This window comes from Melozone crissalis, unplaced genomic scaffold (assembly GCF_028551555.1).
Source record: "Melozone crissalis strain CALT ecotype California unplaced genomic scaffold, PUWL_Pcris_2 ptg000006l_1, whole genome shotgun sequence".
NCBI classification, from domain to species: domain Eukaryota; kingdom Metazoa; phylum Chordata; class Aves; order Passeriformes; family Passerellidae; genus Melozone; species Melozone crissalis.
This window is the reverse complement of record NW_026535784.1, coordinates 37,948,548-37,961,587: the sequence shown is the minus strand read 5'-3', so window position 1 is coordinate 37,961,587 and position 13,040 is coordinate 37,948,548. Positions and strand designations below refer to the sequence as shown.

At 42.7% G+C, this 13,040-nt stretch overlaps 1 protein-coding gene across 2 annotated transcripts in view; it reads right to left on the bottom strand.

Annotated features, from left to right (window-relative positions):
• FBXW7 (F-box and WD repeat domain containing 7) overlaps window positions 1-13,040 on the bottom strand; it is a 176,701-nt gene that overhangs the window by 29,993 nt on the left and 133,668 nt on the right. Inside the window, exons 1-2 of one of the 2 annotated variants that reach the window (XM_054294357.1) lie at window positions 3,067-3,225; window positions 502-584 (exon numbers count right to left, since the gene is read on the bottom strand). In XM_054294357.1, coding sequence (XP_054150332.1) covers window positions 502-584; window positions 3,067-3,225 — 242 coding nt within the window. Of the gene's footprint in view, window positions 1-501; window positions 585-3,066; window positions 3,226-13,040 lie in introns of those variants that run through there. The other variant, XM_054294353.1, reaches the window with a different exon arrangement.

Sequence of the window (13,040 nt, the reverse complement as noted above, 5' to 3'; positions counted from 1 at the left end):
CAGCAAGGAAGCAGAGCAGAACTCCTAATACTTTCACATTGTGGATAGCAAATACATGTGTGTTCCTGTTAAGATCAGATGGTCTGCTCTGCCTACATGAATTTCCATTCTCTCACTCCTGTTACCATAGCAAAGTGATACATTTGATCACAATTTTAATAGTCTTAAGGTTTATCGTTATGTCCCTTTTTAAAATCTGTTTGACTTTATTCCCAAGAATACTCTAGCCCTCAAAAAGTCTCTTAAGTAAATGGGCATGCTATATTTAGAATGAAACACAAACCTCAACTGAAGAAATGCAAGTCTGGCTACTTCATTAAAACTCATCTTCAGTTCACGTAATTTAAATTAGCAAAGCAATATACAAATGCTGATACCACCTCTTGTTTGCTTTACAGTGTTTTAACATTAAGAGGAGCTTAATGAATCAGGCTCAGCAATTGGAAAGACAGGATATACGCAGGAATCAGGATCCAGTGATCTGTCATTGCATTTAATTACCTTGTGTATTCTGAGACTTTGCAGGGTTTCTTTCCCAGAGAGAAAGAACGGACCTCGGAGCCATGGTCCAACTTTCTCTTCATCTGCAAGGTGAGGGAAAAAGAGTAACAACATGGATTTAGTTACACAATCAACCTTAGTTATGTGTACTTCTGTAAAATTAACACATTTTTACCTTCTACTTTTATACCAAATTTCAAAAAGTTGACACTCATAAAATGACTTAAAGCAGTATTTTATTTTCTGAATTCAACAATATTTGATATATTTTTTAGAAGGTGCATGTATATATTATTGCTCTTTTAGGGTCCAAAATCTATTGGAATTACATTCTTTTAATTCCCAAAATGTGCAAAAGTGTGTGGAACTGTGTTAATTTATTTTGTGTTGGTTTATTCACTAAACTGTTCTCTCTCTGTTCTCCCAGGAGAGGAGTGAAGGAACTAAACCAAAGCCATGGATTCTTTGTGTTCAGGTTCATTGCTTAGTCTCTCATTGAAATGGTTAAATTTTAGGGAGTCTATCTGCATTATAAACTGTATTTATTTCAGGGCCTAAAAAAAAAATTAAAAATTACTGTATCTTTTGTCTATATTTTTATCTTAAAGCTGTACATTGAAAACATTTCTAAAACTGCAGTAAAACTGAGTGACAGATTAACCAGTATTTTTCCAAGAAGGGTATGGATGAAAAACACTACACCCTAGTCTCGAATGTCACCCACAATTAGATATGATCAAAACCAAATAATGAGCAGGGCAGCTGCTAAAAGGGGAAGCCAGACTGCAAAAATTACCAAAGAGATGGAAACCAATGAAAGCCATATTTATCTAGGCAGACAAATAGAGATTACTTTCTACATATTTGGGTAATCTTTAACCACAGACTTTTGGACTAAATGAGACATATGTGTGCCAAATGCGACTTCTGATTTTTTGTTGGTTTTCCTTTTTTTTTGTTTTTTGAGATGTGATACACCACAACAGTTTAGCCAGCTGAAAAATGTGTACTGCTGTTTACAACTCTGAGCTGCAAAATACATAAACTATTAGTATTATTAGTAAAGTAAATTACATTTTGACTTTAGTATAACCATTTGCTTCCTTTTTTCAAAATTTGATGTTTAAGATACAGTTTAAAAGTTGGCATCTTTCATACACTAATGATTTGATCTTTTTTAATGTTGTATTATAACATAGTTAATTAACCATTTATGGTATCAGTCTAGCTACCTAAAACAAAACACCCCAAACCCAACAGGATTCTCTAAAGCTTATGGTCCATATACTTTTGTTGTGATTTTGGTTATTTATACTTTTAAAATACCCTTATGGCTTTACCTAAAACGGTCACCAAAGATCTCATGTTCTGCTTCATTAGTGCTTACACAGGAAAGCTAAGGGTGGTTTTTATGGGAACAGCTACAGCACAACCTGAAGAGCTTGCCTTGTAGCTGTGTTTTCTTGCCCATGCCTCACATGGGACACTCCACGACATTTCACCAGACGAGCACGGAGCCAGAACCGCCTGCATGCTGCCAAATCACCAGCCTCACCTCGCTGCTTCCCCACACCCCAGGAGGAGCAGTCCCCCCTGCTCCCCCCAAGAAAACCAGTTGCAAGGATCACTGAAAAATAATGGATCCCATCTTTTATGGCTGTGCTAGGTGGGTGAGCCATCAGAATTACCGGAAGCATAAGTAAGATGTTTGAGAACGAATTTCAGTATTTGACGATAGAGTTTTCAGAAAGGATTCTTCCTGTTCACGAAAAATTTTTATTTCTAGCTTGCCTTTCTGAGACATTATCATCAGCGTATTCCTCTTCTGCTTCTCACAAGAGGGAGACGCAGTTTTGCAAAAGCACATCTTAAAAATAAGAAGTAGAAAGCCTACAGCAGAACACTCAGCTCTGGTGATTTATTCTTTTGCGTTAGCGAAGAAAACAACATGCATTATGTTGCCTAATAATGATTTCACCTGTTTCTTTTGGCTGGGTTTTTTTCAGTCATTTTAGGCAACTTTCACATGAGGTCCGCCACGCAGACTGACTTTCAGTATCTCAGAAGGTGCTAAGTAAATAGACGGCCAAAAATGCCGTTTATCATATGAAGAAGATAAAACTTTCTTACAGCAGAGAGGTCTAGTGACAAGATTCAGACATCAGTAAGGTCTCCGTGTAACCAAAACACAGAAACCGTCGAGCAAACATCCCTCTAAACATTTAATTTGTCGCTAGGAAAACACAACTCCTTCAGACAACGTTTATTTATCAAACTAACCGAGACTGCAGCATATGAAAAAAAATTAGTATCTATAAAAAACGAAAAGAAGGGGCAGCAAACTGCATTCCGCATCGCCGCCCGCCACCAAGCGCTGGCAGCGCTCCCCGGCAGCGCGCTGACTGCAGCTACGGCCGGGCGGCAGCCCCCGCCGCCGGCACGTCTCCGCCCGCGGACCGCCGCCGCCGCGGCCCCCGCCCGCCGCTCCTTCCCTTCCCCCGCGCCCTCCGCGGCCGCGCACCCGCGGGGAGGCGAGGCGAGGCGAGGCGGGGGGCGGCCACTCACTTTGTAGAAGATCATCTTGAGGGTGCCGTAGAAGCCCATGGTGTCGGCGCGCTTCCCCTTGCGCGGCGGCGGCGGCGCCCCGCGGGCCCGGCGGCCGGGCAGGCGCTGGCAGTACAGCCCCTTCTCCGGCAGGTAGGTCACCGCCTCCCGCGCCGACATGCTCGGGCACGGCGGGCGGCGGCGGCGGCGCTGCTCGGCCCGGCTGGCCCGGCCCTGCCCTGCCCTGCCTGCGCGGAGCGCGGCTCCCCCTGCCCGCCCTGCCCGCCGCCTGCCTCCGCCCGCCCCCCGCGCCCGCCCCGTCCCTCCCTCCCCGCCCGCCTCCGCAGCGGCGGCGCGGCACTGCGGGATGCGCGGCCGGGAGGGACCCGCGGGCCCCGCCGGCGGGAAACCGCCCCCAGCCCGCGCCGAGGGGAAGGAATTAAAAAAAAATACCCCAGCGCTGCGTGGGTTTGGGGCTATCTCCCCCTTTCACCTTCGCCCCCCCCACCCGCCCCCTTCTCCCGCACCGCCTCCGAGGCAGGGGCTGCCCCCAGCCCTCGCTCTGTTCTCTCAGTGCCACTCTCTCCACGGTTTTCCAAGCGGGTGCAAAACACGCTCGTTTCCACTAATTATAATTATACCGTCGCCCTCGGCGGGCCTGGCTGGACTCGTCCATGACTGCATTCCGTGGACAGACGCATATTAGTCCTCCAAAAGTGTGGGTAATTTTAGAATAATTTGAAATGCACTACAGTTTTGCCAGGGAAAAAGATGTTGAAATACCCTCTATTGGCTAGACAATAGAATAAACGGTTTTTGAAGATTTAGGAGTTGAAGGAGCCGAATCCAGCAATTATGTAATACACATTAAACTAGTAATCCCGAGCAGAGCCGCGGCGGAGCTGTCAGCGGCAGGAGCAGGGTTTCCCCAGCAGGGAGGCAGGCAGAGCCTTCCCCGCGCACCTGGAGCAGCCTGGGCGCGCACACACGCTCCCCTGAACCGCACAAGGCAGCTCTTGGGCGGCACCAAGCCATCTTAGCTCGGGCTTCAAATCCTACGCAGGATTCTCACCTGGATTTCAGGGAAAGCACAAGGAAAGCCCTTGGTAATTACTTGACAAAGAACGCTCCTTTTTTGGTCATTGTTCACATCAACAAATCTGTCCGGCTCACCCTTACGGCTCGATTCAAGGGCATTGAAGTTCCTGACACATAGGCTGGGCTCTCAGACAGATACCTGGAACCGGCACAGCAGCTAGGCAGCTTGATTTTTTTAGTTTCTATACAGACAACTCAAGAGACTTCAGCTTCAGAAATTTTTCTTTCTTTTTCTTTTTTTCCCTTTTCCCTCCTGCAAAGTTTTCTGCCCAAGTTCAGAACAGAGCATACCCTGAACACGATCTGAAGCTGCAGCATTCCCCTGTAATTTTCCCTAGGTGCAGTGGAAACTGGAGATGCTCAGCAGCCCTCCAGACCAATTCACTCAAACAGAAGGAAGCATGTAGTCCATTCCTACTGACCTGAGGGGAAACTATCTTCTTCTTTATCACCCAAAGCAGCACAAAAAAGGTTCTACCTTTACAGAACACACATCTAAAGGAATGGAAGCACTTTCTGTAAAACCCATTAGCTTCCTCATTACTACTTTAAAAAAATCTCATATGTATTATTACTTAGCAATAGCTAAGTGTGGCAGGTGTTAGCACAGCCAGGTAAGGTGAAATCACTACCCCCACAGCACAGATTCTGCCTCTCGGTGGTTTTATGTATCTCCCATTCAGCACTGAGTCTCCACAGTGTTTTTCATCTCCCAGTGAAAATGGTTCTGCCCATCAAATCTTGGCATTTATGCCATTATCCACTAAACTGCAGTGCTGTATATTTTATGAGAACAAAATGGTCTTGAGTTGACTTCATACCTCAGATATGAACAGAGCTGTACATATCCCGGGAGACTATTACTGCTTGCCTTTGCTAGCACATCACATGCAAAAGGGAAGGGAAAAAACCACAGGCTGCATATACACATTGAATAACCACAGAAAGCAAATTAATACTCAAACCATCAGAGTAAGAAAGAATTTGAACATTATCACTGTGAGGACTCAGAAGTACTTTATATATGTGCTTGCCTAATGTCCTGTGATACTTGCAGCTATCTCTGCCCCTTCTCCCATCAGTGAATGCACTCGATGCAGAGGGGGGATGATGGCTACTCTTGTTCCAGCACAGAAACAGGAATGGGCAGGAAATCCCCAGAGATTAGCCTCTCCCCCAGCCCAAAGGCAAGTGTAATCTGACAGCATGGCTAGATTTATCTTTTCAACAAAATGTGCTCCGGAATTAAGCAGTCAATGAGTTGAATAATAATTAGAAATTACTATTTTCCTCTCTTTTGGAGTACTACTATTGCAGATTACTTCTCTTTTGATCATGATTGGCAGATATTCTCTCATGGTAAAAAATCCCACTGACTTAACTACTAATCACTTTGCCACAGTCAGGACCCATGTAATAACCCCAGCAATCATTTGCTAGTGGTAGAAAACTTGGTATGTCAGGTATTTATTCTGCAGAAAAGGTTTGGGCTTTTCCCTAATTTTAGATACAGATATCACAGACAGATGTGACATTTGAACAATGACCATCTCTCATCTAGCAGTCTGCCTTTCTCAGAGCAAAAAACAAAATTGCACATGGTTATGGCTCTGGCTCTCACCTTCTTAGTATTTTTCTCTGTAGTGGTCCCACTTTTGATTGTCCATGAATAAAGAAACATTCCCTCTATCTCAAACCAAGTTTGATAGTCTCTGGGTAATTGCAACATTACTCTGGATATTTGCTTTTCCCCAAAATGCTTAACCACAGCCTAGGCTCTCCCTAGTTATTGGAGGAGAACATGCTCCACCAAAGGCTGACGGCACCTACTATTAGACTCCCACTCTAAATTCCTGTCTAGAAAGGACTTTCTCTCTCTCCCTTGACTTGAGAACCACCCTGTCCTCAGAAAAAATTTGTGTAATGAATGCACTACACTCTCCCTTGTAGGAAATTAATTAAGGTTTTGCAAAAGTGATGTGGAACTGCCTAACATGGGAAGACTGAGGTCACACAGCCTCACTCTGTGCCTTCTGGGAAAATACAAAGGTGGGAGAATAAGTCCCCAACCCTGCAGGTGCTTTTGAGAGCCTGACAGCAAGTAGCAAAGATGATGCATTCACTTACCTCTCTACCAACATTTGAAATAATATTTACTACAGTAACTTAATGCTCCGGGAATACTTAATGGTATAAAGTAAACATTCATCACAAATTAAGGTACACTGAGGAAGACTACAGTTTAAAGCAATGTTTAGAGAAAAATCAAAAGTTACCATGTTTCTTTCCCTGTCTGGTATATATGTAATTTCAAAGGTTGCTCTTGCTTTGTTTAAGCTGACAATAATTTTTCAAGTTCTTAAAACCACAAACAACATACAATTCATGACATTTAGAAAAATGTCTACACCAAAATTACATAGTTTTCAGTGGACACAAGTCCAATCTTATTTCCCGTCAGTGCTGCCAATTCTTAATTAAAAAAAATTCACAGCATCCAATTCTTTTCCTGTTGGCAACACTTCTAGCACCTTTACCAGTTTGTCATGTGGCATGCTGTAATTAAGACTGTCTATTACTTCTAATGAAAGACTAGAATGAATTACAGAAATCACCCGCAGAGCTATATAATCCCCAGAAGAACGGAGATTACAGTGCAACAGACCAAAGAAACAACATTTTTGGTTTTGTTTTTTTTTTTTTTTTTTTTAAGTTGGAGAAACATTTTTGAGTGGAGAGACTACAGGATGGTCTGGCTGTGGTAATAGCCAGTCAGCATTTTGAAAAAATGCTGGTGCTTAAACCAGGGAATGCAAAAACCATAATTGGCATTTCACATACACACATATGTGTGTCGGGAGCATAATGTGTGCAAGAGGAACTGTGGAGCAATATGGTTTGGTATCTCCATTAATATTGGTAAATGCATCATTCAAGACAGTGCCAGAAGGGATTCTGTGTACTCTGCACATTTAGCAGACGCTTAGCAGACTGACTCCTTTAGAAACATTTCAGAGGGATTTTTGTGTGTTGTCTAATAGGATTGCAGGGTTTTTTCTATCCAGGAAATCAAACATCCTAAGCAGGAGGGGCCAAATCCTTAGCTGTGCAAGATTTACCCTGGACACAGTGAAGATGACCCAAGAAGAATGGTCATGCTTAGTTGTTTTCCCCTTTCTCAAATTTGGACCCACTTAGGCTTTAAACACTCCCCTTCTGCTCGGTAATCTAGTTTGGGCAGCTGCAGCAGCCAGCACTTTGTCTTCTATATTCGACCTATTCATCCAACTACATACTTCATTTAATTTGCCAAATGCTCCCATTCAGGCAAGAATCTGGCCCCACAGAGAGGTACTTCTGCCATCTGCTTTAGACATTTAACTACAGCTTTTCTTAGGACACCTACATTTAAAAGCCCAAGTTCCCATTTACTCAATGAGAAAGGCACATGCTAGAGTGTAACATGTATAAGGTCTCAGAAAAGGAGAAAAACATTCCAGATGACAGCAAGTGTTTAACATGTTTCCAAGTAATTCAGGGTGGGCCTTTCCACTACAAAAAGGCACTACTATTATTGTTAGATCTTTTTCTTTTTGAACCATGATGAAATTAAACATGTGATCCACTGGGATCATAGAAATCCCATGTTCTCATGGTTTCTCCCAATTTAATTTGGGCAAGCCAGCAGAACTACGGGCTGCAGATTTGAGATTTATTAGTGTGCATCCTAGTTGCTGAGCTGGAAGTATTTTATGGTTAAATTCCAGATCAGTGGGAAGGGTGAGACGAAGGTTTAGCACACTCACCAGTTTAATTGGCTAAGGAAGTTCAAAGGCACAGTGCAGGATGCACCTATCACACAGGTGTAACTGTGTACAATATACCATTAGTACTGATGCTGCAGAACAGACCTGGAGAAATGAATTTAGGTGCACCAGTTTGTGACCAACAGCTGCTACATTACAGCCATGAGGGAAGAACAAAAGCAACTTGGATCCCTGGAAGCAGCTCAGATAGAGGAATTTCTGCTCAATTTATTTATAATGTGGGCAGCAAGCTCAGAAAGGTTCACTTCTGCATGTTTGCCTCAACACAGCTGAGGAAAAAATTTACACTTATGATCATGTGTAGTACAAGCAATTCTGGACACTGCAATGTGCACTAACCAGCAGCTTAATGATAAATGACATATTATTATAATACTGATGAACTTAAGGTTTGGGAGGAAGTAGTGAAAGCAATAGTAACTCTATTAGGGGAGGAAGGACCCAGAAAGGCATTACATTAAGTTGCATGAAGCCTTCCAAAGCTTACTTAAGTGGAGTGGAGAATACGTATTATGAAGTATGATAGGTAATACCAAACTGTTTCACTAGCTGTATAATGTTTCTTGGCAAAGCATTTTGAAGACTGCTTTCAAAATGAAATTTCCCACACATGATTATCTCTGATTTCCATGCAAAGTAAGGTACTGTAGTCAAACAAAATTGTAAGAAGACTTTAAGCTTTGTTTCTGCAGAGAAGGAAATGGCATCGGCAGCAACTGAAAAAAATCAATTAATATTTATTTATAGATCCTGATCCTCTTAGGATAGCGTGAACTTTGATTACAAATACCATTTTAAAGGTATATATCTATAGCAGAGATTTCCCATAAACTACTTTCTTAAAATACTTGCTTTTAAAAAAATAGAGCTCTAAATGCATTGTGATAAATTCAAAATGTGTGCTAGTTAATGGCTGTAAAAAATAGCTTTGAAAAGGATTTAAACATGACGTGTATATAACAGACTTCAGCATTGGATGCTTATAATAAACTTCAAATTATGTTTTAAGAGCAGGGAGATTTCACAGACAGGCTTAATGTAATATGGCATTGCTGTGTCTCCAGCAGAGCAGAACTCCCCTCTGAAGGTCATACATCCTGTCCTCTTTGCTGGTTCCCTGGAGCTGGGCACAGAACTTGCAGCATATGCTCCAATGCTTAGGTTATTTTAAAGGAGTACAGCCAAAAGCTGTCATATGCCCATTAGCGAAAGGAACAGATCCATGCACTCTTCCTTGGTGATAACACCAGCTTAAAGATGTCCCAGGCTCACCTGCTCATTCCTGTCCCCGAATGGCTCTTGCCCTTAATTCTGCAGGAACAAACATCTGTAGAAACATCCTGTGAACCAGATTCATTAACTGATGCAGGGTAAAGAGAGATGGGTATAAGTTTTTACCCTTGGGGTTTTCTTTTTTCTTTCCTTTAGAACTAGTTGCTAGTTTAAATTTCTACCACGCTTTCACAAACAGCTGAGCCAGCAGAAGCAAATGAGCAATTCAGAGGCAGGGCACAAACTCCTTGCGCCAGCTACACCACTGAGAAAAAGGTATGAGGAACTATGACCTGAGTGTCCCATGCAGAGAGGATAAGCCTATTATTTACACCTAGAGGCACCACTCTCTCCCAGCTATAGCTTGATGTGCATTTAAGCCAGCACAGGCACTGGGAAGAAGAAAAAAACAAACAGTTCCTGCACTTGTGGCTGCCCTTGGCCACTCATTTCTATGCTTGCATCACCTTCTCAGGGGCCATCACAGACTTCATTGGATGGCTCTGTGGTCAGCTACAGTGGCAACTGACCTTGGGACCTTTTTGCTAGGCTATTTTCCAGCCGGGTCAGATTCCTCATCTCCCTGACTGCACAGCCACACACACATGTGCCTGCATAGCGAGAGGTACAGCCCACTCTCTCCTTTTTAACCTCAGAAGAGCTTGAACACTTACCTTGAACACTTGCAAAACTACAGCCCTAGGTGAGAAACCCCAAGGAACTGTGGGGTTTGGGCTTTGTCCTCCCAACCCAGAGGACTGTATTATCACCAGAACAATTTATTTGCACAGAAAAATATACTTCAGCCTGAGATAAATGGAAATGGACACTCAAAGATGTACCACCAAACAAGTACAGCAAGGTGAACCACAGGCAGGGGGTATAATGCCAGCCTTCTTTAAACAAGTCACGTTGTTACTCCAGGAAGCTTGTCTCATTAGAACTCTATATAATTTCACTGAATAAAACCAACAAAACCAGAACATTTTTCTTCCCAAAGCATTTTTCTTCTTGTTAAAGAAAAAGATAAATGAAAACAAAATATCAGTGCAGCTAAGCTTCCTGTTGCTTTTAATTCCCTGTGACAGTAACCACATGCAAGTTTCCTACCCAGAAATATGTGGTTTGTTTTAAAACTAGCAATATTAGCATATAATAAACATTTTTTTCAGGGTGCATATTCACAAGGAGCAGAGTTAAGGTTGATAATGCAACCTGCACTTTCATATCCTTCACCGCTTTCTGTGCAACAGGAACATTATGAGTTGCTTTACTGAGTTTTGTTTTTACAGAGTATTGTAAGTTTATTCATTTTTCAAAGGAATAAGAAGGTATTACATATAATACATCTTGAAAAACAGTCTCTAATGGCAGCAGATCTTCATAAGAACTGCGTCTCCATTCATTGTGCTCCTATTAAAGTTAACTGTAATCTATTTATTATATCATTAAACTTAATATATTGTGAGATGAATTCTATTTATAGATGCAGTAATAGCTGTGCTAATCACTCAAGTTCACATTGAACCAGGCTGTGCTTCTGAGTCACAGCAGCAGTTGCTTCAGAGACCAAAGGACATTTCTAAATTTCCTGAAGTGATGACCTTGCCTGTTACACACTGGGCAAGTGGCCTTGCAAGCCTCTGGCTCCCACCCTTGCACTGAGGAGGAAGCTGGCACCACACATCCCATCCACTTCCCTCCCTGGCCCACTCTTCTCCAGGTATCCACGCACACCACTGAGGGCAAGGGCAGTGGCTGCCACACCACACCAGCAGCAGAGGCCACCTGGGCACAGGGTGTTCTGTTGGCACAACAGGAGGACAGCAGCCACTGACTGGGGTCTTTTTAAAATAATTGTACTTTATATTCCTATCATAGTCATTTCACAGATTATGCACGTGACAATAGTCCATAAAGTCACATAGAGACTGTTCTTAGGCACACAAAGCACAAGCCCTCCTTGCTGATCAATAGATGACAAACATGATACAAAATAAATTAATAGGTATCAGTTCCTTTTCTCAATATTTCAACCAGAGAGCTGAGGTTTTTTGTTTATATTGACAAGAATGTTTCCAAATTGGAGAAGTATGCATTTCTGCCTTTGAACACCAACGTTCAAACTGTTTTCACTCAAATATAAGCAGGTTGTCAAATCACCTTTGTACAGAAAAAGAAATGTGTGTTTGGACTTGGAAGGCTTACCAAAAATGTCTGTCCTTTGCACTGAATACAAATGGGGGACTGGTATCTACTGCTGTTTTCTGTTAAGTTTTCCTTTTTTTTTCCTTTTTTGAGATAGCTTTATTTTAATTGCCAAGAGAAGTGCTTGTTTATCTGGCATAATCTATACAAATTTATTTACAAAATAGTTTATGTTGTCATTTGTGGCATGTGAAAATGAGAAAGGGTTAGTTGTGAGTCTTGAGGCTACAGACAGAAGAATTCCTGGAATTAGAGATTAAGCCAGAAGGATTTAGGAAGAATGTAAAGAAAAAACTATTAAAAATTTCAAATCTCTTTTCCTACCTGTTTTACCTAAAGGGGGTAAAAGGTTACAAAACCAAGCATTCAAAAGAATTTGAAATGACAGGAATAAGATGCTTTTACTACGAAAGAGCTGCTTAACAAGATAGCCTGTGCATGGTACATACTAAATAAGAGAGATTCTGTGGAAACAGTGTTTGAGGTTGTGATTTACTATCCATTGTTATCCACCTGTGCACATGCATCAAGTTTGCAAAGGCAAACATTCCAATGTTTTAGGCATGGCATCCGGGCATCCATTTTATAGCATCAAGGGAATTCACCCCATCATGTGGCAATGCATTGACTCCCAGTCCAGTGTGGCAGGCAGGAACACAGCCTGAGCCCCCAGGTGACACCCCACCACAGTGAGGAACAGCAGGGTGCCACCTTTGGTGGAAAAGCTTAGAGGAAGGTGAAATGTGATGTGCCAGGGCAGTTTCCTGGTAACAGAAGTGTAGGATCCTTGAGTCTCAGCTTTGCAGAGGTGATTGTTCTGTTGAATGTGTATTAATTTCCTGGGTTCTCTCCATCTTTTCCTCCTCCTTGTTTCTCTGTAAGCATCATCCCCAACGTCCATTCTCTTGCTCTGTGCTTCCTGTATCAATATCCTGGCCAGTATTTCCCCTATAGTTTGGCCCATCCTGCTCTCTCCACAACATCACAGTCTAACAAGACTTATTGTCCCATGTTATAACTCCTTTCCTTTCCCTTCCCATCCTCGACCACGTTTTCTCCCTCCCTGGAATTCAGGACCATTTTTCCATACAATGTTCAACCATCTACAAGGCAGGGGATGTCTGGACTGCAGGACACAGAATCACAGAATCATATAAAGGCCTGGGTTGGAAGGGACCTTCAAGATCATTTAGTTCCAACATCCCCCACTTTGGTCTTCGATGCCACCCACTAAATCAGGCTGCTCAGGGCCTCATCCAACCTGGCCTTGAACAATTCCAGATATGGGGCATCCATAAGTTCTCTGAGCAACCCTCAGTGCCCCCCTAGCCCCTGGGTAAAGAATTTCTTCCAAACATCTAACTTAAACCTCTCTTCTTTCAGTTTAAAACTGTTCCCCCTTGTTCTGTCATTACCTGTCTGTATAAAAAGTGACTCTCCCTCGTTTTTATAAGCCTTCTTGAGGAACTGAAAGGCCACAGTGATGTGTCCCTGGAGCCTTCTCATCTCCAGGCTGAACAACCCCAGCTCTCTCAGCCTGTCTTACTGAAGTGCTTCAGCCCACCGAAATGCTTCTCTTTTGCTTTGTCT